Genomic DNA, 27,900 nt, shown 5'->3' on the forward strand with positions numbered 1-27,900 from the left:
AAAATTACCAAACCAGACTAGATGAGTTGTTATAGAAAGATTCTGAGAATACGATGGATGCAGAAGGTCACCAATGAAGAATTATATAGAAAGATACAGCCAAAAGAGAACCTGCTGCAGAAGGTAATAAAACAGAAGCTACAGCTATTTGGGCATATCTGCAGAATGAACGACCAATGAACAATCAAGACTCTGGTATTTGGCATAATGGACGGTTCGAATAGGAGAGGCAGACCCCACAGAGAATGGATAGATGATATAGTAGATTGGTGCGGAGCTAGTCTACAAAAACTAAGCCACTCCGCACTGGACTGGGAAAGATGGAAGGAAATAGCGAGAGAGGCATCAGACACCCATGTGTGCTGAGCCCACGGTTATTGATGAGGATGATGATGAGGACATTAAAAACAATCAAAAGCTGCAGGAAACATTCATAATAATATGCCCAAGCCTGGCCACACAAAATCAGTCCAACATGTGCTTTGCAAATGCAGGCCACATTTGTTGATGGCTTCATTAAAGTCCACAATCCTTTTCAATGAATCTTAACCCAATTTCAGTTGATCCTGACAAAAATTCATGGATGCTTATGGTTCCTTTGCAAAAGCAAACTCCATTGTGTTGGGTGCATTTTGCTTTGAGATTATGGCAGCACCTCATTAGCATCCTTCAATTAGGTTCATTATCAGGCACCTTTTGAAGTTCTGGGGCTAGTGTAGACATAGCCCGACTGATATCTCCTGTCACCCATTTCCAGCCTCTGACAAACAGAGTCTAGGGACATCATTCCTACCCCTCCTGGCTAGTAAGTATTGATGACCTAATCTCCATGAAGATTTGTCTGCATTTATGTGGGTTAAAGACACTGAAGACTACGGTATGACTGGGAAGAAACATTGCGCAGTCTTTATTTATTTGCACCTAAAGATATTGAGATTGAAACAGGTAACAGATATTTTGATAACAGTGCTTGGCAGATCACCAGTTAGGCTGTGCTTACCTGATTGAGTTGGAGGAATTCATTGGGGCATGGTACACACTTTCTGTGATCCTTTGGTGTAGCTGGCTTGCTTCTGTTAGAAAGAGAAAAAAATAGCTTCAAATTGCACTGGGTGTTTCTGAAGTTTGAATGAATGCAGAAACTGGAGAGGTTCACGGGTTTAACTTAACTTAACTATTCCATGTGCTGCTGCTCAGGTGAAAATCTTCAAGTCAAATTCAGGGCACAATATTTTGGGGGTTTCCACATCACTAATGAGTTAATAAGGGAGAATCTGCTGACCTTGGCATATGGTGTAAACCAGTGGAAATTTGGATAAGACTCGCAGCAAGGGTAGCTCAGTGACAGGGAAATCCCATTATACTAGTTGTGTATGGCTCATCCCACGTTCCCTGTGGTGTACCCAATGGCAGAGGTTCTGAGACCGTGGTCCAAGAACTGCCAGTGGTTGGCAAGCTTCATTCAGGTGGTCCATGGATAATGCCCTCGAAGGTGTGCACCTGGGCATTTGTATGCGAGAGACGAAAGAGCTGCCCACTTAATTAGTGGCTTGCAGGAAAGTCTCCGTTAATTGGGTGGATCTGGACCCTACACACTCACATGTAAGGTGAACTGGTGGCTTTGTGAGGAATAGGGCATAAGTAAGAAGGGGGAGGAGGGTGGGTGGGCAGAAATAGGTGAGGAGGACAGGGGGTCAGAAGACGGGGTGGGGGAATTTGGGACATGCAAAGAGAAAGAAGTGACCAGAGAAAGAGGTGACTTTCCCCATCTCCAGGGCTGCAGTTGCCAGGAAGAGATGGTTCTCCTTCCCAGCCTCAGCTCTGTGGGTGCGATGGTGAAGAAAAGACCCATCCTGATATTAAAATATGAGCAGTGTGCTTTTATTTATAGAACAAAAAAAGCATTAATTATTATTAAGGGATTTTTAAATATGGCATTTTTACCCAAAGCCCTTTCCATTTGCAAAGATCACTAAGAGACTCTCAGCAATTTTCAAGTGATCAGCAAATAAAATAAAATTAAAAAATAAAAAGAGAGCTACTGTTCCAGAAATTTGATTTGTCCATAATTTCTGTCTCCCTCTGAACACAGTACTGTTGGAGTCATGATAACTAAGGCAGCCGGTTTACAGATGGAGAGGAGAGCAATATGAAAAAAATGATAATATATATTTTAAAACCTCTCTACACTATAAGTCTTTTTCTGTGAGATATGTGGCACAAACAGAATGCATAGCTGTGTTGTGTGGCTCTGAGTGGGAGTTACCTGCATCCCTCACTGACAGCCTCATCCCTCATACATACATCTGCCTCAAACTCACACCAGTAAAACTTGCATAGCACATCTTAGTGCATTCAGACACATGCTCCTCTGCTGAGTTGATCCATTTTTTGGGACAACTATTTTCCCGCTCTCATTTTACCTCACTGCTGTGGCACCTTAGTGCAGACTAAACCATAGGTGCTGGAACAGCCCCCGGTTTGAAGTGGTTTTCATCATACACAGGGTTTACAGTTTGATTCAATGGCTTTCAGCATCACCACGATGCACATTGTTCCAGGACCTCAGGTTAAAAGCAACTTTGTAAGAAAGAACTATACAAGACCTCACTCTAAATCAGGGGTCAATAACCCTTCCGAGGCAGAGGGCCAAAATTCAACTTTTTGACTGCTAGGTACGGACCAAGTGCTGGGCATACTTTTAAAAGTCACTTAGACTTTTCATTAAGAGGCAGAACTTTGCTGTTTAGGTGGTGCTTGAGGGCATTATCTGCTCTTTTGTTAAGCCACAGGCAGCCTGACTTTGAGCCAGCTGCTGGCTGTATAGGAGAGAAGGGAGAGGGTGGAGCTCTCCCCTCTCATGCAGATGAAAATCAGCTCATGTGCCATGGGTTGCTGACCCCTGGCTCTAAAATCTGCACTGCCTGGAGAATGCCACAGCCTCTATCAAGTTTTTTCATACATATCTTATGTCCTTAAATGGGCCATTACCACTATATATGGACATCTCACAATGTTACCTGCATTATCCTCACAACACCGTGCAAGGCAGGGAAGTGTTACTATTTCCATTTTAGAGATGGGAAACACACCCAAAGAGATTAAATGACTCACCCAAGGTGTCACAGGAAGCCTTCGGGGTAGGAGAAAATGGAGCTGGTATCTCCAGAGTTTTAGGCTAACATCCTAACCATTGAACTATTCTCCTTTGCATCTTTGTGCTTTGCAAGCAAGGCAAAAGACTGATGCTCACTAGTTGACTAAGGCTACGTCTACACATGCCCCAAACTTCGAAATGGCCACGCAAATGGCCATTTCGAAGTTTACTACTGAAGCGCTGAAATGCATATTCAGCGCTTCATTAGCATGCGGGCGGCCGCGGCACTTCGAAATTGATGCGCCTTGCAGCCGCGCGTCTCGTCCAGACGGGGCTCCTTTTCGAAAGGACCCTGCCTACTTTGAAGTCCCCTTATTCCCCATGGGAATTCCCCATGGCAATAAGGGGACTTCGAAGTAGGCGGGGTCCTTTCGAAAAGGAGCCCCGTCTGGACGAGACGCACTGCGGCAAGCCGCGTCAATTTCGAAGCGCCGCGGCCGCCCGCATGCTAATGAAGCACTGAATATGCATTTCAGCGCTTCAGTAGTAAACTTCAAAATTGCCATTTGCGTGGCCATTTCGAAGTTTGGGGCACGTGTAGACACGGCCTAAGGGTCAAAAATGTATTTCAGTTATAAACGAGTATGTTAATTTTCAGCATACCGGGTCTGCATCTGGCAGCACACACCCATCCGATAACCTGTTTTAGACTGTCTCCCTGTTGAATGTCGGGTACAAAGTCAATACACATCACAAACACTATACACCGTGTCCTACCTCTACATGCTTCCAGTTGTCCTGTCAGGACTTTTCTAATCTCAGAAACCCAGATGTTTTTCAACTCAACAGAAGAGGCCTGTAACCACAGGAAAGGTACAAGGCAGAGATAGGTCAATAACGTAGGTCAACCTAGAGCTGCTTTAACCCAAAATTGGCTTTTTGCTCTTGCTTGTGATCACCCGCTATGACCAGAACTAGGACCAAAAAACCAAAGTGCACTTTACAAAACAAACATGATACTGGATCTAAAAGTTCCTATTATTATTTTTCTGTCTGGACTTCCACATCATTTTACAACATTTTGTTTTCTATTTCATTCCTATCACGGCCGTGACAATTTCCACAAGGCTATTACATCCATCAAGAAAGGGAACATACATAAACCTGTAGGGAAACAATTTAACCTCCCTGGAATTCAATAACAGATTTAAAAGAAGCCATCTTTCTATAAAAAAAAAAATCAAAACTCAATTACAAAGGGAAACAGCTGAATCGGAGTTCATTTGCTAATTCCAAACTATAAAATTAGGCTTCAATAGAGTTCTAAATTGGCAAACACTACAGAGCAGTGTTTCTTAACCAAGGGTACATGTACCCTTGGGGCTACACTGAAGTCTTTCAGGGGGACATCAACTCATCTAGATATTTGCCCAGTTTTACAACAGACTACATAAAAAACACTGGTAAAGATCTGAAGACGTGGGTCTGTCCCACAAAAGTTCATCACCTAATAAATCATTTTATTAGTCTTTAAAGTGCTACATGACTGCTGATTTGTTTTGTTAGAATACAGACTAACACGGCTACCTCTCTCTTACTAGTACAGTTGTTACAATCTAAGAGGTCATTCAGACAATGACTTGTTTCTACTGCTTCGTATACCTTATGCTGAAATGTAAGTATAATATTTGTATTCCTCTTCATTTATTTGATAATAAGATGGTAGAAAGTCATCAAGTTTTCAATAGTCGTCTTCTGTGATATTTTTGTATGTTTTTGTAACTAAGTAGATTTTAAGTGAGGTGTGTCTTGCTGCTATGCAAAACAAGTCTGACTCCTGAAAAGGGTGCAGTTATCTGGAAAGGTTGAATGGCACTTGTTTCAAGACCTCAGATTATCTTGGGACCACGTTTCTCAACCGATGATATGCATATCTTTATGGGTATGCAAGAGAAGTCTGGAGTTGAGAAACACAGTTATAGAGTCAACTTCCCCTTGATGGATATTCCCATCTCCCCATCAGCTACAGTGAATGACCAGTCAGCCTGACTGATCACCCTAATTTCCAATGGATAGTAACGTCTTTCTTTTGCAGTAATTTTCTTACATATACACCTGCCTTTGTATTTTCATTCCAGTTCATCTGATGAAGTAAGTTTTACCCATGAAAGCTTATGCCCTCATAAATCTGTTAGTCTCTACGGGGCAATAGGATTCCTTGTTTTCTCAAAGATACAGGAAGAGTTAGAATTTCAAGAGAAGCTCTACAGCACAGGGTAAGAATCACTAGTGCTATGAGATAGGTTCTGATAACGTTTTTATTCTGAGAAAGGGAGTAACATTAAAATCACAAACTAGTTTCCTTCATATTCTCTCTGTCCCCCTCCATGACCACCACTACAGGATCAGTAGCATCCAGAATAGAGTATAAAACAAAATATGGCTGGAAGAAATGAGCCCCTTTATACAGAAACCATTTTACCTGGATGATATAGACCTCTTCCCGGCCATTATACCAGATCTCAAACTTCTTGTTATCACCCTTTACATTTTCTGTGATGCCGACAGTGCTCATCTGTTTCAAAGCAAAAAAGGAAATCCAGGAACTTAATGTTAGCTTACTTTTAAATTATATCCCCTCCGAAGAGCATGATAAACAAAGACATGTCCCAGTTGGTATAAATTTGAACAAATTATTTTTTAGTCAACCAAGTTCACCACTGCATCCTTTTAGCTGTGCATATTTCTCTCTAAAAGATTACAGAAAGCACACAGCAGCAGCACATTTGTTAAATTCAGATGTTGACCCTATGAAGTGCCGATTTCTAGGGTCCCAATCCAGCAAAGAACTTAAGTACGTGAATCGTCCCATCATCTCCAATATCAACATTTAGGTGTTTTTCTGGATCAGGAACACGACCTTGTAGGATTACACCCCAAAGCTCTGTGAAAAAAACAACTTAAAAAATTACTTAACATACACATCGATATCATGTCAAAAATATTTTAAAAAATAGAATTCTGCATTCATAAACAGACATTGTTAATGGCACACACACACACAAACACCCACCCACTGAGCCAAGCGTTGCTCCAGATGTTGCCACTTAAAGGCTCCAGGTTCATACCTTTGTATTTGATGGGATAGTCTATCCTCCAGTAATGCAACTAATGTTAATAAACAATGTCGGGGTTCAGGGGTGGGAACATCACCCTGGTGAATTTTAGGAATCCTCAAGTTTTTTGTGACTCATTTGTAGACATTTTTGTAACAGAACATAGGCTGGAGAAAGACCATTACGGAGGGTCATAGGTTGGAGTTCTTGATCCCCATCCTGCTCCACTGAACATGAATAGGGGAACTCCAAGTGCCTAGAATCAGAGCACAATGGGGCCCCTTTAGGTGGAACAAGAGAGATGGTCTTGAGAACTGCTTATCCCTGCTCCTCACAATAGGACACAGTCAGTGCAAAAGACAAAAGAGTTCACTCTGTACTGAGCCAACTAAATTCCCCCTAATTCGGGGCCCTTTTCAGCACAGAAGTAATGGTGTTCTGATGAAAATTCAGATCTGGATTTCAAACACTTCAATGTTCGTGAAAGATTCACCAAATTTTTAAGAGAGGGGACAGTTCATGAGTACAGATCCAGGCCTTAGTTCAGATTTCAAATATGCCTAACATTCCAGGGTTCATTGGCTCATCTCCAACAGGAGTTTTACCTGATTAAAAGATAAGATCACTCCCCAAGCTTCTGCCTTTTTCAACTTGCCTTCATCGGTAAGTTCTTCCATACTTCTACTCTTGCCTTTATAATGCCTGCCTGAATGCTATGTTAACATGGCTTCGATAGTGGATATATACCTATCCTCTCCTTTTACACCATGCCCTTTACCTTTAAAGAATTCTTAAAGCTGTAGGAAGGAGACTTCTCATGGCCGTCCGTGTTTTCATCCCGTTTCTTGCAGAAGAGCAGGATCTTTGTGTAGAGAAAGAGGTGCCTCTGCATTGGTTTGAACCTTGCCAAGTCTTTCACCTTGCTATGGCCCTTCTTGTGATCAGTCCAGACGTTGAAGGAACCCTGCATCAGCAGCTTACCAAGCTCCTGCACGTCTCCCTGTTGGACAAGGGGAGTAGGGGGAGAAGGTTTCTCACATGGGTGATGGTCAAGGCAGCCAAACCCAGGACAGATCCATCTTGCCCACTGTTTAAATCACAGGATCAACAGATGTGACTGGGGAACCAAAAGTGCCACAGCACTGGGCTATTTAGGGCACTGGGACATGTAGCCAAAGCCAAGGAGTCAGCTTTGTTTCCCAGCTGTAATGTTTGTGGCTTGTGATAGGTTCACAAACCCATGCCAGGGCACAGGTTGGAGGGTCAGGGCCTCTTCCCTGCTTACAGGCAATCAGGCTGACCACACCCCAACACTGCTGCCAGAACAGCTGATTGTGGAGACATGCACACTGCAACCAATGCAGAAAACAAAGCCGGCTATGCAGGAGGGAGAACAGAGAGGGTAGCAACGCGGCAAGGGCTTAGGCATTGAGATGCAGACAAAGAAGGCCTGCAAGCCCTGGAGTTCAAAGGCTGATAGACTCAGTTTAGGTTAAGAATTTAAGGAGTGGTGAAACTGGAGGTGCATGAAAAGGGACAGGTCAGGTGAAAGCTGGGGCCCCTAAAGAGACTCTCCCAAAATCAGCTGACACGTTCCCTCCCTTATCCATTCCCACCCCATCCCTTTCCTTGCCCACAGCACTTATGTTGCCCCCTCCCAATTAAGACAATCAGCTCTGGCCTGAATTTTCCAGCTCTGAAGAAGTGGGTCTGTCCCACGAAAACTCATCGCCTCATAAATCATTTTGCCAGTCTTTAAAGTGCTACAGGACTGCTCGTTTGTTTAGCTCCAGCCTCTGTGAGGGACTTAGTTTTGCCAGACCGACGCTCCTGTGCCCGTGAAGCAATGTCAGTTGGTCCCCATCCCAACCCTTCCACACTCTGCACCATTTTTCAGGTAAAGAAAACTACTGTAAGTATAAAGGTGGTAAAAAGAATTTCAGGACCTAGAATGTGAGTACCTAAATTTAATTAGGTCCAGACAGTAGAAGTGGTGATCTTCTCATTTCAAGCTGGAAAAGAAATACTGTGCCAATCAGAAAAGTAATCAGAAATGTTGTTTCCATGTGTTTGCTAGTCTAGTTCAACCAAGAATGGTGAGAAGGCCGCGTGCAAACTGTGGGCTGCAGGTTGCCCACCACTGGTGGATAAACATGTGAACTTTTGGGTGCTCATCCACACCAAACATGTGAACTTAGTGAGGGTCAGTCATTGCTGTGATGGCTTAGGGATCCTTCTGCAAGCTGCCACCCCTGAGACATGAGATATTGTTGGATAATCTCTCCATCCCAGGACCAGTGGGTGACTTCACAACGTGTGGAAGCAAGACACCCCCAGCTGTCCTTGAGGGGTGTGCATCTGCTCCCCTCGGACCTCTCTCCCCTGTATGGGCCTGACAGCCCAACCCCCCCAACATACAAAAATGCGGCCACTGGCTCCCAGCCCACAGAGTTCCAGGGAGCCAATGAGTGGCATGGTTGCTTGGCCCCCATCCTGCCTTCCCCAGCCTCTCCCACTCTCAAGAGCAGGCTGGGGAAGGAAGCCTGGGGGCCTCTGATAGAGCATGGACGGTGCCAGATGAGGCAGTTTGGCAAGGCATTGCCTTCCCCACTACAGCACCTGCTGCCCATGCACCCATGTAAAGTGAAGAGGTGAATTACAAGCAGAACTCAAGAAAGCCCTGTCTTTTACAGCAACATAACTGAAGTCTTCATTATTTCAATAGCATAAACAAATGCAGCCGTTTCAATTGTGTAACGAACAGTTCCCTCTATGTCACTGCAGTCACTGAGCACTGCTGCAGGGATTTGAGAGGGTTGGAACTTCAAAAAATTGCGAACTTCCTCAGAGCAGCATCATAGATCAAATCTAGCCCCTGGATTAAGATTTTGTTAAAGGTTCTGCAAATGCTGAAACTAGTAGAGAGGTATCCGGGGGTTTTGTTATGAGGGTGATGATTTTGTTTTACTGCAATGGAAACAGTTTTTCATAAATCCAAAAGTGTTCCCAGGCATTGGTTGCTTCCTGAATGTCTCATAATGCATCATTAACATAGGAGGGAGCTTTGCCATTGACTTCATTAGGAACAGAAACAAGTCAGAGACGTAGCCGAGTTAGTCTGTATCTTCAAAAACAACAAGAAGTCCTGTGGCACCTTATATCTGTTAGTCTATAAGGTGCCACAGGACTTCTTGTTGTTTTTGAAGAAACAAGCCAGTTTTCATTTTCTATTTCAGAGACTTATTGAAAAAAGTCTCTGCATCAAAGATAAAATATCACAGTATCATTCCATTTGAATAATCAAAGGCAAGGGTGAGGAAACTTTTTTTCTGTTGGGGGCCATTGATGCACGGAAAAATCAGTTATGGGCCCCACAAAGCCATGTGGAAGGATGCACAGACTCAGGGCTTTCCCTCAGTTCTAGGGTGAGGCCAGAAATTAGGATTCAAGGTGTTGGAGGGGGCTCTGGACAAGGGTTTGGAGCACAGGAGTGGGCTCAGATCTGGGAACTGGGATGTGGGCTATCGGAGGCAGCTGGGGAGCTGGAAGAGGTTCCAAGCTGGGGCAAGGGGTTCAGCTCTTGGAGAGAGTTTGGCTGTGGGAACAGGCTTAGAGCTGGGGCACGAGGCTGAGGCTGATGGCTGGGAGAGAGGGTTTGAGTTAGAAAACCAGACCTTGGGAGGGTGTGGGGATGCAGGAGGGTGTGAGAGATGCAGGTGTAACTCTTACACCTATGTGTGGTTAGCTGTCCTGTGTAGCGATACCTCGACCACTTCCCAGCGAAAGAATAAGTGTCCTCTACAGCCTAAGCTGAAATCCACATAGCCTTTAACTCAAGCTGTTGAGGTGCCTGCACTAAGCTCCAGAGGTCCCAGGTTTGAGTCTGCCTGTGGGTAGCTACACAGGCTCTAGCCAGGGGCCGCTTACCTCAGACAGGTCTCTCCCTGTGGCAACGGCTAAGGTAGGACCTCCCCTGTCCTGGCCCCAAACCACTCCCAGAAGGTGCCTTGGCATAACCAGGTGGGTCTGCGCACTGTGCAATGCCTGCACCCCCAGGCATCACCTCCACAGCTCCCCTTGGCCACAGTTCCTGGCCAATGGAAGAAGAGGAGGCAGATGCATGTGGACTCAGAGTTCCCTAATCATCTGTCCCTGTGCCTGCGGGGCACCAGGGCAGCCGACCAGCCTGGCACTCTAGTTCTACCCCCTCCACAGCAGGGCAAGATGATGCTCAGAGTTCCAGCCACACTGGGGCTCAGAACTTCTAGCCCACAGCATGGACACATGCCTGGATCAATTAAGCAGGGGGCCACAACTATTCCAGAGTTGGCAATGATATATCCCTTCAAGTCAGAGGCACTGCTATGGGTACCCCTATGGCCCCATAGCACACCAACATTTGTATGGCTGTCTCAGAACAAATCTTCCTCAGCATTTCTTCCCACGTGCCCCTCCTCTACTTGTGCTAGATTGATGACATCATCCTCTTGGCCCAACGAAAGAAGGCCCTTGAAGATCCCCCTGGGATTTCAACAATTTCCAGCCCACCATCAATCACAGCCTGGACCAGCCCACACAAGAGACCCACTTCCTGGACACAACAGTGCAAATAAATGAAGGTCACATAAACACCACCCTATATTGGAAACCTACTGGTCACGATACTTACCCACACACCTCCAGCTTTCACCCAGAACACATTATGTGATCCACTGCCTACAGCCAAGCCCTAAGATACAATCGGATTTGCTCCAGTCCCTCAAACAGACACAAACACCTATAGGATCTTCATCAAGCATATTAAAACTACAATATCCACCTGGGCAAGTGAAGAAACAGAATGACAGCCAGCCTGATTCCCAGAAGTCACCTACTACAGGACAGACCCAACAGCGAAATTAATAGAATGTCACTGGCTATTACCTACAGCACCCACCTAAACCTCTCCTACACATCATCAAGGATCTATAACCTATCCTACACGACAATCCCTTGCTCTCATAGACCTTGGGTGCTCGCCAGTCCTCGTTTACAAACATCCCCTCCCTTCATCCTGAAGCACATACTCACTACCGGCCATGCACCCCACAACAGAAACACTAACCCAGGAACCCACCCTTGCAACAAACCCCATTGCCAACTCTGTCCACACATCTACCCTAATGACATCATCATAAGAACTAACCACATCAGCCACATCACCAAGGGCTCGCTCACCTGCACATCTACTTATGTGATATATGCCATTATGTGCCAGCAATGCCCTTCTGCCATGTATATTGAAAAACTGGGTTGTCCCTATGCAACAGAATAAATGGGCACAAATCAGGCATCAAGAATGATAACATATAACAACAACAAGTGGGAGAATATTTTAACCTCCCTAGACACACAGTTGCAAACATGAAAATTGCTGTCCTCAAGCAAAAAAAAAAAAAAACTGTCAAAATCAGACTGCAGCCTGAAACTGCTGAGCTGGAATTCACATGCAAATTTGACACCATCAGAAAGGGGTCTCAATAGGAAACGGGAATAACTAGCTCATTACAATATGTAATTTTCCACTTCAGATATTTTCACTTTTTTATCCATATCCACCTTGATTGAATTTGCTCTGACGTAACATTCCCATCTCTGTATCCCTCCTGTTTGTTTCTTTTTCTTTCACTTCATGCATCTGATTACGTGAATTGCAACTCACGAAAGCTTACATCATAACACTGTTAGTCTTTAAGCGCCACTGCATGCCTTGTTTTGCTGAAACAGATTAACACAGCTTCCCTCTGAAAGCTGTTAATCAGTGATTCATTTCTCTTTGTACAGGAGGGACAGGTTCATTCCTGAGGTAACTGAAATGACTTCAATGTGTTATCCCTGATTTACACTGCTATTATTGTCATAATGTCATAATATTCATTGTCATAATGAATATATTTGAGGCAACAGGGCTTCCAGCGGTAGGTGTAGGCTTCTATTGCCTTATTTATGTCAACCAGCTTTTCCTGATTCAGAACCCTGGAATTTTCAACCACTACCTTATTTTGGACCAGTCAACCCTGCATATTCTCATTTACAGACTTCAGCATCAGACCCATTGAGCAAAGCAGCTGCATCCTGCTGAGCTGTCACATCCACCCATTCCCACCAGTGTTCTTTGTAAGCTGAGCACTTAGATGGCAGCCCAGGAGAGATCCAAATGCTGCCCAGCAGATTGCCCAGAGCCAGCAGTATGTGTTTCTACTGGTGGTGTACAGACATGCCTACCTTGGCGCACATAATAAAATTTATTCTGCACATGGGTGGAAAAAAATTAGAGGGAACATCGATACCCACTGCCCACACACTTTGCTCAGGTGAGATTCTGTCATTAATATTTGATCACCACTCCATCTCACCCGGTGTCTTTCTGTCACAGAATTGTTACCTGGGCAGGCTCTGAGTTAGAGATCAGAAATCCAGATTCCTGCAACATGCGTGCGTATGTCATGATGGGTGCTGGCTGGAACACTGCCTACTCCGTGACTAGGGTACAAATAATACATTGCAATAATACCTCATATCCTGTGATGGCTATTTGATGCATGGAATCATTCACCGACTTGATGATATCAAGCATTGTGGCCAGGGCCTCTTCCAGCTCAGCGGTGCCTTCAGAATTCTTGCTGCATTTCAGCATTTCCTATTTAAACAATAAAGGCCACCATATCAAGGGATGTCTCGCAAATCCCTATAGTTGGTCCACGAGCTAGGACCACAGCACGACACACATTGTGCACATAGAAGAGTGTAGTTACAGGTGTGGTAAGAGATTCTCTTTAACTATCATCAGAAATAGATCTTTTAAGCTTTAAGAATTTTTAAGTTGCACAGGTTAATTTATGAACCAAAATGGGGTCCAGTGTGAGGATCTAATGTGCTCTCTGATGTGAACACAAACCAAACAATTTCAAAACAAAAAAGCAGTCAAGTAGCACTTTAAAGACTAACAAAATAATTTATTAGGTGAGCTTTTGTGGGACAGACCCACTTCTTCAGACCGTAGCCAGACCAGAACAGACTCAATATTTAAGGAACAGAAAACCAAAAATAGTAATCAAGGTTGACAAATCAGAAAAAAAATGATCAAGGTGAGCAAATCAGAGAGTAGATGGGCAGAAGGGGGTGGGGGTGGGGGTGTCAAGAATTAGATTAAGCCAAATATGCAAAAGAGCCCTTATAATGACCCAGAAAATTCCCATCCCAGTTCAAACCATATGTTACACGTGGTTTGAACTGGGATGGGAATTTTCTGGGTCATTATAGGGGCTCTTCTGCATACTTGGCTTAATCTAATTCTTGACTCCCCTGCCCCCCTTCAGCCCTCTACTCTCTGATTTGCTGGTCTGAAGAAGTAGGTCTGTCCCACAAAAGCTCATCACCTAATAAATTATTTTGTTAGTCTTTAAAGTGCTACTTGACTGCTCTTTTGTTTTGATAGTATATAGACTAGCACAGCTTTCTCTCTGTTACAAAGAATTTCAGTAACTGGTTCCTGCAAGCCCACAATTTCTGTCCGAGCTACAGCATTTCCTTTAGAGAGACACTCAGTCTTGATTTAAACACTGCAGGTAATTGAAAATCCACCTCTCCAGGTAGGCTGCTACCATCACTACGAAAAATATCCCTCTAATTTCTAGTCTCAGTTTGTCTAGCTTCCACTTCCAGATGGTGCACCATGTTATGCCTTTGTCCTGACCCCTTTAAGGACCCCTTTACATTAATGACCCTTTTATTATTTATCGATGATCGGTTCCATCGCTTTCCTTGCGGACCGTGAACAAATCACCTCTTAATCTTCTTGCTAAACTATAGATTGAGCTTCTTTAGTCTCTAACCAGAAGGTTTATTCTCCAGATGTTGAACTTTTAAAAGGAGCAGGGTACAGGCAGAGAAATCTTCCAGCTCGCTTAAACCCTACTTCAAGGTCAACTATTTACCAACCCATATATGAAAATTGGAAATGTCTCTTTAAAGGAGAATTATTTCAAAGGACAATGTTAATCTCCAATCAGAAGGCACTAAAATTGTACTTTAAAAACAGGGTGATTCTCTAAGATAAGCGATCTCCCCTTTGTACGTCCCCAGAATGGGACACGAGGGGCAAAGTTGTAGGCCTGACAGGGAACAGGTGGCCAAAAGTCAGGAAAACAATTAATAGACCACAATCTGCAGTCTCTCTTTGCTTTGGACCCTAAATATCTAGGGTACATTGTGCTCACAGGCAGAGTTCCTTGTAAACTGTGCACTTGCGTGGCTGCTCAGGAGAAATTCCAGCACTGCCCAGCTGATCAGCCGAGTGCCCACAGCCAGGTTTTTTGCTTCCATTGGTGGTGCACATTCACACATGCCTTGGTGCACATGAAAAAAATCATTCCGCACATGGGTGGAAAAGGTTAGACGGAATATTCCTCACAGCGTCCCACACAAGCTCACTCCTGTCTTTCATGCTGTGGTCACTGGTTATCCCTGGAGTGTGATAAGGAACTGGCAGGGGCTTAATTCTCTTCTCCCTTATTTACTGAAGTCTATAAAAGCAGATAAGGGAATCAGACCTTTTGATTTCAAATTCAGCCTTTTCCCATTTCAACCCCTGGCTCTTGTATGCGTGGAAGTTGTAGTCCTGTGTCTGACCTCTTTAATTCCAACAAAACAAACCAGCAGTCACGTAGCACTTTAAAGACTTCGGATCTATCTGAAGAAGTGGGTCTACCCCACGAAACCTCATCACCTAATAAGTAATTTTGTTAGTCTTTAAAATACTACATGACTGCTGCTTTGTTTTGTCAGAGTGCTGACGAACACAGCTACCTCTCTGTTTCTATTCTCATTAATTCCAGCCTTTCACCAGCGCTACTCCATTGCATTTAATGAGGTTGTTCCTGACTTACAGCCCTCTGAGCTCAGAGTTTGGCCCTCTCTGTCTTCACTCAAAGGGCCTAAGGGAAAAAACGTTGAATAGATCAAACGTTTAAAAAGATTTTAAATAGCCTGTCAGGGTGGACATTGAAGTCTTGAACCTGAGACGAGCTGGAGGCCCTTCATGCCACTGAGGGCCTGGAGCAGCTACTCAGCAACCTGTAACATTGAGCTGAAAAGACATAATTGCTGGCTCCATCCACCTTGGAGGATTCACCTATTAACTCACTGGGCACCAGGAGGTAAGTATGTTGGTTACCAAGTGATGAGACAAAAGTTTCAGCAGCTCACCTTATTTCTAGTGACCCCAACGAGCTCAGAAGGGTTCTGGTTTGTCAACTATTCACCGGTCCTCTATGAATGTATTATCACTATGACGTGAGCACTGGAGTGGGAAACTGCAGGCTTCATTTCAGAAGCACAAAGAGCAATGGAATGTCAGGACAATTGGGTCTGTACTAAGTTGTATACCAGTAAATAAGCAACAATTCCACTGAGCTCAGTTTTCTCTGCCAGCTATAAAGCCAGCAACAGTACAGCCTGTGCATTGTATCTAGGCAAGGAAATGTGAATAAAGATATTGCTTAGTCTCAGCAGTGTTGTTCATGGCCACTGAGAGATGAAATGCCATGGGGAGGTCCCCGTAACAAAACTACGGCCTCATTGTTACTTATAAAATTCACCTCCTCCCTGCTAATTTCTGGTTACCCAGGCAGGAGACAGAATATTTTTTAGGAGCTAAAAGCCGACCTGACCATTGCTTACCAAGACTAGACTCCTTTATTATCCATTTCTAATTGTGGAAGGTTGTCTACAATCCTTCCCCACCCTCACCAAAGCTCCGTCCCAAAGGGGTTTAACATGCTGCTTCTGCGGCGCTTTCAGAATTCTTTTCGCGTTGAGCGTCCTTCCAAATGTACTGTGAGGTTTGGACAGAACTGGTCTGACCTGATTTGATCCCCCAATGGCTGTGCCTGTTCTGCTTCAGAACTGCACTCTTCGATCTAATCTTTCTTTTGTTTACTTGTACATTTCAAGCTAAATAGAGAACGCAGTTTGACAGCACTTTGCTGCCGATTGTGCACATTTCTTTTAAACTCCCTCACTTGCTCTCTTAAAACCATTACAGTTTCTGGAAGCACGTGAGTGAGATTTACTGCTAGAAGAAAAAGACGCAACTCCGTGAAAGTCACTGCGATTCGGACTATTTGCTGCATTGAGCTGCGGTGTCCAATACGCTCTCCATGTGCTTCAGGTGGTGAACAGGACACTGTGGGGAAGTGGTTCTGCCTCTGGAGTCACGTGTGGCTCTTGGAGCCTTAAAACGCAGCTCCTCCTAGAGCTGCATGTGGGCAAAGCCCTCCCTCCACGCCATGCCTGCACCCCACCACTTGGCAGTCGGCTGTGGTGGTGGCCCCAGGGGCCTCAGCAGCAGCTCTGGAGGCCCTGGCAGTGGCAATCCTGGCAGCTCTGGCCACTCCAGCCTTGGGGAGAGCATTTATTTGTGGAGGGCTGGGAGTGCCTGGCTCTGGAGGAGGGGGAGGGCATTCATTTACAGTGTGCGGGGAAGGCTGTGGTGAATATGGAAGGACAACAACCACAAGTGTGGCGGTCTTTGAATTCTTATTAGACACCACTGGTATTGGGGATTCTTCAATCTATGTATCCTAAGGTTCACTACATAGCCAATCACCTTGATATTTGATGAACAGGTAAATGATTGGACAGACATTCCAATGGCATAAACTGGTGTCAGTTCACCAGGCCTGATGATCAGAGTGCGGGCAGGGGGGGCAAGACAAAGAGGGCAATTGTCCTGGAGCCCGGTGATTCAAAAGGAGCCAGGGCTTCCATCTGCTACCACCACCAGTACTGCAGGAGCCGTGGTGGTCAGAGCCCTGGGCCCTTTAAATTGCTGCCAGAGCGCCAAATGCCGCATTCTGGGAGGCCCTGAGGGCTGAGGGAGGCAATGCTCTTTGGGCATCACTGGGACCCAGCTGCCTCCAGTCCTGCCCCTTCTGCCTGAGGCCCTGGCACTTCCAGGAGTGTGGAGCTACCACCTACACCTTGCCCAGGGACCCCGAACGTCTGTCAGCCCCCCTGCACTTCATTGATTTTAATGGAGCCATGTCCGTTTGCACCAAGTCCCTGTCTCTAGATAGTATACTGAGCTCCATAGTGGACATCAGAGCACTAAATATCATTTTTACAGTCAAAATGCTTTATAACATCAGCCGATAAGTCCTCAAAACAGGCTTTTAAGAGAGGCGAGAAAATACTGTCCCCCTTTTACAGAGGAGACAATGGAAACAGAAATTAAGACCAAAATTTTCATAAAGGCCACTGGTCTTTGTGCTTCCCTTTCGGTGGCTCAGGTTGGACCTGAATTTCAAACCTGTGAAGTACCCACAACTTTAACGCAAGTCAACTGTGAGTAGTGGATGTTTAGCCTGTCTGATAATTTAGGGCCAATCTGCCCCGAGTTGGGACCTGAAAAAGGGGAAACAGGCCCAAATGACATCCTTGGAGGAATTCTGATAGGAGTAAATTTATTCACAGCCAGACAGGAAGTGCAGGAAGCGTGAAATCCTGGACCTACTGAAGTCAACAGGAGCTCTGCCACTGATTAGAACTCAGGAGCAGAGGCATCCTGTCCATAGGATGAAGTGGGGTGGCCTCCCTACACCCTGCATTTTTGGAGGCCCTGCAGTGTCTGCCTCATCTGTCCTATGGGTGGGAGGGGCCAGGTGATTATGGGGCCTGGCACTGTGGCTGCAGAGGTTGCCCCCCTACTCATCACATGGGCAGAAGAAGCTTGGCAGTATGGGGGAAGCAGGAAGCTGGGAGCGGGGGCAGGGCAGAGAGCTACTCCGGCTCCCGCTGCCTGTGTGGTGAGTGGGTGACCACTACTGCTGTGACACCAGGTCCTATAATTCCCCAAGCAGTGTTGCTTGCAGGAGGTGACAAAGCAGGGGTAGGGCTGGGGAAGGGGCGGGGACTGCAGCATGACAGGATGGCTTCCCTGGCCCTGCAGTTGGGGTAAGGGGAGGGCTTCCCCCAGCCCCCACCTCCCTTGGGATGGCCATTTCTGTAGATCATTTCTATTCTGTTGTGGAAAACTGAAAAGTGACACCATTGTTTACAGTGAAACAGCGCTGACTCGGGAACCCTGTTGCACTACCTAAGCTCCAGTTTAATAGTCTGCAGCGCCTGTTAGGACATGAGCCTGCAAGGTACACTTAATGGTCATTGGCTTTAGTGAAAGTTGACAGCACATGTGAGTTGAGAGCTGTCACGACTCAGCTCTCATTTTGGTTCTGTAAAGAGTCCTTACTTTGACTAGATCTTTCCACCTGCCTGGTCAACTTAGCATTGCTATAGTTGAGCTACTTTATTTAAAGTATCATCTTTAAGCAGGTGCTGCTGTGGAGTTGCTTAAGGAAAAGAGACAGTCAATAGGAGAGTCAAAGCACAACAAAATCAATGGCGTTGTTATGCAAAATGTCCTTTAGATTTATTTACCTTTAAAAGCAACTGGTACTTAGTGATCCTCTGGACTGGCTTCAAGAGATAAGCATCTAGTGAAAGTTTATGATCCAGCTTACGCTGGCATTCCTGTAAGAGATAAAAGATGAGGAAATCATACTACAACTCTTAGAAATGGAACAGTGTTACAATCACTTGAGACTGATTCCACTTGCCAGTTTTTCAAAGGGGTTTTCCCCGCTGTTCTGTGTATAATATAAACATCTCTGAATGAGAGCCAAGGTCTGGCTTCATGTGAGATGGAGCTGAAATCCTGTAAGACCTTCTTGCAAAATTTCAATAAACCTGGCTCTGTGAAAGAGTCCCTTCTGGTACGAGATCTGACCTAGAACCAAAACTAAAGAGACAAGTTCATCTCCAGGAATTACATTTGCCAGTCTGTTGAGTCTCTGATACAACACTCATTGACATGGTTGCCAAGAGCTTCCCAAAATTATAATGTATACACACAAATATATTTTCCCCTGTAACTTCTAAAAATGGACAGACATGAATACAGAAACTTTCTAAAGAGAGATGGATGAGGAAAGAGACTGACAGATTTGCATTGCCAGGCTGTAACTAAACTCTACCTGAAAGAAGAGGCTATCTCCACATTGTCGCCAAAGGGACTCTGATCTCAGCTTGTTCTGACAGTATTTTTCATATACTTGGAGATCCTCTTTCTAAAACAGAAAGAAAAGTTAAAGTATCTCAGGAGGAAACATTGCCCAAATCTTTGATCATTAACCAGATCTTTTCTCCATTCCAAATATGGAACACTGAACTAGTTCCTGACAATAAATCTCCATGGGAAAAAATTATTGTATAAACTCATTTTTACTATTTCATTATGCTAGCAAGATTAGCTTGGATGGATGTTGGGAGGAGGAAGTTACAGGTGAAGGACGGGCACATGAGTCTTTAGACTGAAAGGCTGGGAACTGAGAAATGTCAGCTCAATTCTTGGTTCTGCCATGGACTCAGCGTGATTTTGGGCGAACCAACGGGGTCTATATTTTCCCATTGACCACTTAATTTAGCTTCCTCAGTTTTTGGGCACTGAAACTGAAACAGCTGCTGCACGAACTCCCACAACTCCCATTGACTTCACCTGTGAAATAATAGACCACTGGGCACCAAAATGGCCGATAGTGAGTAGACATTTCTGAACACACTGCCTTGAGTTTGTGAATGTTTGTAGAGTCCCCTGATCGTTGGAAGAGCGTGCCTGATTGTTACTTAATATAAACCTAACAATCCTGGCCAAGATTTTCAAAAGCAACTAGCTGTTTGGTGGGTCGCTACTTTATCTTTGGATGCTCAACTTGATGCACCCAAAAGAGGCTTGATTTTCAGAGGGTGAATGGTCAGAGCTTTCTGAAAAATGAGGCTCCCTTATGTTGTTCCATGTGGACCCACTCTCCGGATCATCACCTTGTCGTGGTGAGTGGGCTTTGCGTATTCCAGTGAACCCAAGAGTGATGCCTTGGGGTGTCTTGTACTGCTGACAGCACCACCATGGCGGCAAGGTCAAGTGGGATGGTTCAGAAGAAGAATGATCCTAAATGTCCTCAACGGAAGAACAGGCAGAGGATAGCAAGGATAGTGCTACAATGGCTGTGAAGGTGGATGAAGGCTGCAGCAGATAGGAGACTCCCAGTCGTCATGGATCCCATGCCACTGTACCTGGGTGTTCTGCCCACCAAGGATCATGTGGTGGCTGCTGTGCAGCAGTCCCCCGATGCTGAAGGATTTGCAGCAATGGGGTTCCTGAATAGCGAAGCAGCCATAGCTGTCATGCACATCCCTATTTTGACACCAGCCCACCTTCCCACCCACTACAAGACCTACTTTTCAATGGCTATGCTAGCACTCCGAGTCTGTGGGATGGTGCTGAGGTCTCCTCCAAGTATGGCACGCTGCTCTCTGTGATAGCAGCAGATCTGTGGCTCAGCACCAGAATGACTTCTGATACATTCCTTTATTATGACGCAGCACGGCCTGTGATCCCTGTGATGCTGCAGCCCCTGTACAATCTGCTCAGAGGTGTCTGCCTTCCTGCAGCTGGTCTGTGGCTAAATGTGTGTGACCTCATCTCTCTACAGATCCAAGATATCCAATATCTCCTGTCTACTCCAAACCAGAGCGCATCTAGAGTGGGGAGCCAGCATGATCAGTTGGGGAGCTGCACACAAGAAAGGAGAGCTACTAGGTGTGATTATCAAGATGGGCAATCAGGAAAAGGCATTTCCAAAATTCAGAGTTTTACAGAAGTTTGTGTATGGGTGGGGGAGGTGGGAGGGAGGGAGTTTCTAGTCTCCATGACCCTTAGGCAGTGAAGTTCACAACTCTGACCAGAGCAGTCAGTACAGGGCATTGTAGGACAGCTGCTGGAGGACTGTTAGGGTCAATTAGGTAACTCATTGTCTACATCCAACCTGCATCGCCCTCAGTACATGGACCATCACTCACTGCTGCTCTGTGAGGTGATGTTACTATGTCAGTTTAATGGAGAGCTATCTCATGGAAGACAAATTAAGTGTAGACAGATGCACAACCAAGTCAATGCAAGGCAGCTTATGCAACCTCCCTTTGCAGTGTAGACCAGACTATTATGAATCAGGGACAGAAGCAGGAGTAAAATGCAGGAAATTCCTGTCTGTCTGTCCTGAACTTAGTCCACGAGGCAATGCTGCCTCTTGGGGGTTGGCGAGGAATTTCTCTCCAGGAATAGTTTTTTGGCAGGAATGTTGTGGGATTGTCACCTTCCCCTGGAGCACGAAGCTGGGATCTCTCATAAGGATTAGATACAAAGGGGATGGGAGAAGGCCAATGCCAACTTTCACTGTGTTTCTACGACTACACAATTGCAGTTTCAAAGTGATGTGTAAGCCCTCCTTGGCCTGAACAGGATTGTTTATGTATGTTGCCATGGAAGGAAAGTGGCAGTGGGTAGAGGACTCAGGAATCAGGAAGGGTAATCAAGCATGGATTAAATGCCCCTTGCGGAAAGAAAACAGACACGCTCAGTGAGGGAGCAGCAGAGGGACAAAAAGAAAAACAACTGTGCCAACTGGCAAAAGAAGGGAAAGCAAAGCTTAACCTCTTAGTCACTGGCCTAGATTTTGCAGCCTCTGTGCAAAGATCATATGCAGCGTTGCACAAATCAAGGTCACACCAACTCAGACAAATATTCTGTCTCTTCCAAATGAGCCCTCCATTACGGCAAGCCCGGGAAGAGCCTCAGCCTTGGAGATGGGGAACAGTTAGAGTATCATTTCAGAGCCAGATCTCGAACATCTCGAAGCTCAGGAATGTTCCACTCCAAGGTTTCCAGCGCTAGATCTGCCTTTATATTTCTATCATGCTCACCTCTGCTGTGTCTATCAGTATCTTCTGTTCTCTGGTGCTGCCCATCCAACGATCTTAACGTGCTTTATAAATGTTTTTTAGCTCAAATGTGTTCATGGCACCTATGCGCAAATGGCAGGTGAGGAGTGGCTGTATGTGAGATAGGAATTTGGCCCTTAACGTGTCCCTTGGAGGACTCCTGACATTCTGCACCTGACAAGAACCTGTCACAAACTGCTTTATTTTATATGTGCTTCTGCCAGAGGAGACGACCAGCTGCCTCCTGCAACTGCTGGTTCCTCTGAAATGTTCCTCTGTCAGTAAGGACGCAGTCACACCAGGCTCTGAGCATTTCCTGCAAACAGTTAAGTATCCTCCAATCCCATTTGATCTTTCAAAGAACGGGTTCTAAGGATCATTCACATACGCTAAAGCTTCTACCCATGTGCCTGTAACAAAGTAGTAGCAGGGCTGGCTCTACAGGGTGCCCAAACATTGTTATTACTCATTCCTAACAGCTCTCTATTGTGTTTCAACCTTTCCAGAGGTGTTGGCTGGCACACCATTGCTGAACGGCTTACACGCTTTTGGCTGGGGGTTTTGCAGTACAAACAGAGCATTCGCTGTGTCTGTGGCTTGGGAATTCCTCTGTCCTGCTCTCTTGCTGGCACGACATCCATCATACGGTAAGCAGCCCCTGTAGCAACTACAGGAATTCCACTGACTTTAACAGCCTTCACTGTCCCATGTGTTACTGATGCTTGCGCCATGGGGTCAGTCCTGGAAGATATTAAGCATGCTGACCCCAACCCAGCAAAGCACTCCAGCACTTGCTTAATTCTAAGCTAGGGGGTCTGCAACCAAAAGAGCGAGAAGAGCCATTTTTTTTTCAAATTCAGTTACAAAAATCAATACTTCAAGAGCCGCGGTGCATGTGAATACGAGAGGGTGCTTAATGAATAATGTCAAACCGTACGTTTTGTCACCCCTCTTTTAAGAATGGCGTGTACACCATGATTTGTACTAGTTCAAAATATGAGTTCCAACCATGTCCAGGCTTTACCCACCTCACCCCCAAACCTGCCCCCCCATCCCCAAGCTTAACCCTACTAAGCCCCAAACGCCATCCCCAGATTTAACCCCTCTCAGCCCCAAACCTGCCCCCGCCATCTCTAGGCTTTACCTGCTTCATCCCTTAATCCCCCATATCTGCCCCTCCCCATCCTCAGGATTAACCTGTCTCAGCCAATGATCTCCTCCAGCTACATGCCCTGCTGGTGCTCCTCCGTGGCTGCTACCTCCCTGCCCATTGCTCCGCCCCTTCACCTCCTCTGCAGAGTGCATGGCTCCAGCAGAAGCAACTCGGTTGCCCCTCCCGCGAGCTCTCCTGCTCACTTCTCCCACCTGCAGTGCAGGTGGATCCCTGCCTTGCCATGCTGAAATAATGGAACTAAATTTAATTGGTTTAACAGCTGGATCTCTCCTGCCGCCCTCCGGCTATTAAACCAATTAAATTTAGTTCCATTATTTCAGCCGCAGCAGAGCAGGGAGCCACAGGTTGCCCACCTCTGCTCTAAGCATTTGAATATCCCCATTCTAGACTTAAGCACATGCTGTAATGCTTTGCTAGGCCAGGCTCAGAGTGATCAGCACCAGACAGGTGCATGTCTCTGGACCATTCTCTCCCAAGCTGGCCTATTGTGGGACAATGGTTTCCCATAATCATTGGTGTAAATGCAGCCAGGCCATTGATGCACAAACTCCTTTGTGATGGGAGAAAAGCTATTGTTGAGACAGAAACTCAGCCATGTTACCGGTGACCTGTGTAAACTGAGCATTTGGGCAGCTGCCCAGGAGAGCTGCAGGTGCCACCCAGCTGATTGGCTGAGAGCCCACAGCTGCCCCAAGCTGGCAGCATGCATTTCTATTGGTGGTGCACATCCGCACATGCCTTGGTGCACAATGCAAAATGGAAAAATGTAGAAGGGACATTGCTAGTGACCCAAGTTAGAATGTGTTCCAGCCTTTAACTAGTTAGAAAATCCTGTTGTAAGTTGCCATGTGTTCAGCCATGGCCACAGGGAGTTTTCTTGATACAGCACCAGTCAAAAAAAACCCACAACAGGCTATATTCTGTATCATTTGTTCATCAGGCTTGATCCACTAGTGTTTGACTCCAGCTGGTGCTCCACTCATTGGATTTCACCAATGTAAAGCTGCAGTAAATCACTGGTGAGTCAGCACATGGCTTACTCGACATGACTATTTACAATCTAAATAATCTACAGTCAACATTTTACAGTTAGCACCTGCTGTGTTTTGTCTGTAAAATACCATGCAAACTCTCCAGGCTTGATATACATAGGATTTCAGAGGGACTAAAGAATGGTAGCTGGCACATTGAAGAAATCTAATGAATTCCTTACTTGGTTGAAACTTTGGTTCATTACATACACTATCTGCACAAAATTTGGGTTCCGACCCTGTTCACTTTGAAAGCATTGTGAGTTTCCCCATTAATTTCAGTAAGCACAGAGAACAAGGTTTGTTTCTATTCAGAAGGAACTTTGCCTTCAGTAACTACAGGAGCAAGCCACACGCCTTTTCTCAGTAGGAGGGAGAAAGCTGCCAAATCACAGGGAACACAAATGTACAGTCATGCTTCTGTCAATGCTTCTCCCCAAGTGCAGACCAGTTTTCTTGGAACTGTTGTTGGTCATTCTAAGAACAGTCCGACACCAGTGAAAGTCCTTGAATCAGAAGAGTTACTATGTTATAAAGGAAATCCCAGAGTGAGGATTTTGCTCACAGTGAGGGATTTGAATTATGGGAAGAAAAAGTCTGATTTCTTATTCAACAGATTGCTTTACAGGTTGAACCTCTCTAATCTGGCACACTTGGGACCTGACCGGTGCCGAATGAGAGAATTTGCTGAACCGCAGGCGGTCAATGCTGTCTAGCAGTATTACCAACACTTTCACTGCTTATTGCACTCTTAGGAGTCATTTAAGGGAAAAATTACAGCTAAATAACAGCACAGAACACAGAGAGCCAGGACTGGCGGCTGCAAACAAACATTATGGGGTCATAAAAAAACAAAAAAGCAGTCATGTAGCACTTTAACAGCTACCAAAATGATTTATTAGGTGATTAGCTTTCATGGGCCAGACCCAAGTCTTCAGATCTATAGAATTTCCCATCCAGCTCCAGTTATATAGCACAGAGGTCCAAACAAAAAAATTGCAATAAAAACTGACAAATCAAGTACATAGGACTGAAGGAGGGGGGCGAGGGGTGGGGGATGTTAAGCGTCTTGCCTGAGATAATTATGCACATCAAAGGAAGGGATGCAGTCCTTGTAATGCATGAGATAATTGCTGTCTTTGTTTATACCAAGTACTAATGTGTCAAATTTGAGTATCGAATTTGGGATCATAGGAAACTTGGCCACATCCATGATAAGTGGTTGTCTGGCAGCAACTAAAATCATACCAGATTATGGACGAGAGAGTTCTGAACTAGAGAGGTTCAACCTGTAACACGTCTTAGTCACAGTAAGCATTTATTAATTTCCTTAGAGTAGACAGGCTGTTTCCTTACACATGTAATTACTGATTACTGTGTAAGACTATGCACATTTACCTTAAATATGCAGTAAATGGCAGCTAGAGGCTTGTTAAAGAAAAACTAACAGTTTTAGGAAGAGCAATAATTCATCAATTGCTCTCCTGCCTGATAGACTTAAGGAAATAGAAAACCCAGCTGAAAACACTGCAACACAGAACTACCAAGCATAACACAATATTTTGGGGCTAACAGATGTCAGTCACTTTCACAGTAGCACCCTCAAATTTTTCCATCCACGGGCAGAATAAATTTTGTTGTGTGCACTGAGACACATGGGGATGTGCACCACCAGTAGAAAAAACATGCTGCTGGCTATGGGTGGCTGTGGGTGCTCTGCTAACCTGCTGTATGGCACCCGAACCTCTCCTGGATAGCCACCCAAGCACTCAGATTTATAGAGAACGCTGGTGTTCAGCCTAAGGCAACAAAGACTAGGAGGGAGTACGAACCCTGTCTATAAAAACATACGAGGATTAAAGACCTGGGAGGGGGAAAAGCTGTGTAAGGTAAAGAGCAATGCTGGCACAAGAACAAATGGGTAAAAATTTACTCTGAATAAAATTAGGAGGTCCCTAAGCCTCAGAGGAGAGAGACTCAGGAATGGTTTCCCATCAGGCCTAGTGGGAGCAAACAGCCTAAGTAGCTTGATACACATACGAATGGGATTATAGGGTGGGCTTGCCTCAGATAACAGGGGATGGGATTCTGTGACCCAGGAGTTCCATTCCAGTCTGTCCTTCCTTTGCGTTGCTGAGTCCTGTGAGCAAGTAGGGACAAGGTCTCATCTACGTTAATGGTAGAACTCCTATTGACTTCAAAGGCAGCAAGCCACAGCCCTGGTAAAGTCAGCTGCATGAAGGAACAGACTGGATTCCAGGGGATGGTGAAGGGGCCCTTAGGAGACTCAGCTTCCTGTACACTGTGGAGCTCAACATCTTGGGGCTTGACAAGATAGGGCATGGGCAGAGCCAGAGGATCTGCTGCTGAGCCACTCTTACCCCGGGTGGGGCTGTGTTTGGGGTGTACATGGCTACTGTGACCATGGAGTCACCTGGGTCAATGGCAGGGTCCCTTCCTGTCATTAAGGCAACCCAAAGACTCCAATTTCAAAATCTACTTCAATTACCAGTACCCAACTTTTCTAGACCCAGGCACAATCTGGCAGCATTTACTCATGTGAGTGTGCCTCACTCACACAAGGACATCCAATGGATGCCACCACTGAGTGTGAACAGGGATACTTATGTAAGCAAGCGCTGTAGGACCAGGCTCTCCGTTTTACATCAACCCGCTGTTTACTTACTCTTTTCAAGAAGCACCGTCCGAGAAGCTCAGGATTCTCAATGCAATTTTCCAGTTCCTTAAGGAAAATTCTGAGAGGGAGAGAAGAAAGGTATTTGAAAAAGACCAGTATGTTTACATGGTGTGGGGGATCAGACACTCTGGAACCCCCATATTCACCTCTGTGATGAGATTATGTTGTTTTATGCCAAGTATGGCTTGTGAGGCTTCCTTTGAAAAGCCATGATCCGCTGAAACTCGCGGCACTGTCAACATACGTGTATCATCAGTGGATATGGAGATAAGAGATTTTGCTGTGTGGTGGTTATTGAGATATGCTAAGTATCTGGGAGACAGCCCTGGCTAGCAACAAGGAAGGTGCCCTAAACTGTGATAGGTATTAAGCAACCATCAACAGTATGGATTGCTGAACTCTGTGATACTTCAGCAATATATCAGGGCACAGCGACAGAGAGAAAGCCATGCTAGTCTATATACAATTAAAACAAAAGAGCAGTCCGGTAGCACTTTAAAGACTAACGAAATAATTTATTAGGTGATGAGCCTTCATGGGACAGACCCACTTCTTCAGACCATAGCCACACCAGAACAGACTCAATATTTTGGTTCGCTGTGCTTTAAATATTGAGTCTGTTCTGGTCTGGCTATGGTCTGAAGAAGTGGGTCTGTCCCACGAAAGCTCATCACCTAATAAATTATTTTGTTAGTCTTTAAAGTGCTACTGGACTGCTTTTTTGTTTTGATATCAGGACATGTGATGCCTGACTCCATGTTGGAGCCAATATCTTTTCCAGACACATGAACTGAGAGAATGAAATAACGGACAGTGGCATAAAGGCAACAAGAACATTTGAAAGAAATAACTTTAAACTGGAGAGTCTGATCCCAGGCTAAGCAGGGAATTCAGCCTGTGTATTGAGAACT

General features: G+C 45.3%; 1 protein-coding gene across 8 annotated transcripts in view; it reads right to left on the minus strand.

Annotated features, from left to right (window-relative positions):
• Positions 1-27,900, minus strand: part of MCF2L2 (MCF.2 cell line derived transforming sequence-like 2) — a 312,428-nt gene that overhangs the window by 32,157 nt on the left and 252,371 nt on the right. For all 8 annotated transcript variants that reach the window (XR_012646857.1, XM_075004498.1, XM_075004497.1 and 5 more), the window contains 8 exons: positions 26,978-27,047; positions 19,287-19,379; positions 18,691-18,783; positions 12,767-12,892; positions 6,992-7,213; positions 5,580-5,672; positions 3,875-3,953; positions 1,001-1,073 (listed from right to left, as the gene is read on the minus strand). Coding sequence is in view for 7 of the 8 variants with exons in the window: in XM_075004498.1 (XP_074860599.1) it covers positions 1,001-1,073; positions 3,875-3,953; positions 5,580-5,672; positions 6,992-7,213; positions 12,767-12,892; positions 18,691-18,783; positions 19,287-19,379; positions 26,978-27,047 (849 nt within the window). In the remaining variant the exon portion in view is untranslated. The remainder of the gene's footprint in view (positions 1-1,000; positions 1,074-3,874; positions 3,954-5,579; positions 5,673-6,991; positions 7,214-12,766; positions 12,893-18,690; positions 18,784-19,286; positions 19,380-26,977; positions 27,048-27,900) is intronic.

This window comes from Carettochelys insculpta, chromosome 10 (assembly GCF_033958435.1).
Source record: "Carettochelys insculpta isolate YL-2023 chromosome 10, ASM3395843v1, whole genome shotgun sequence".
NCBI classification, from domain to species: Eukaryota; Metazoa; Chordata; order Testudines; family Carettochelyidae; genus Carettochelys; species Carettochelys insculpta.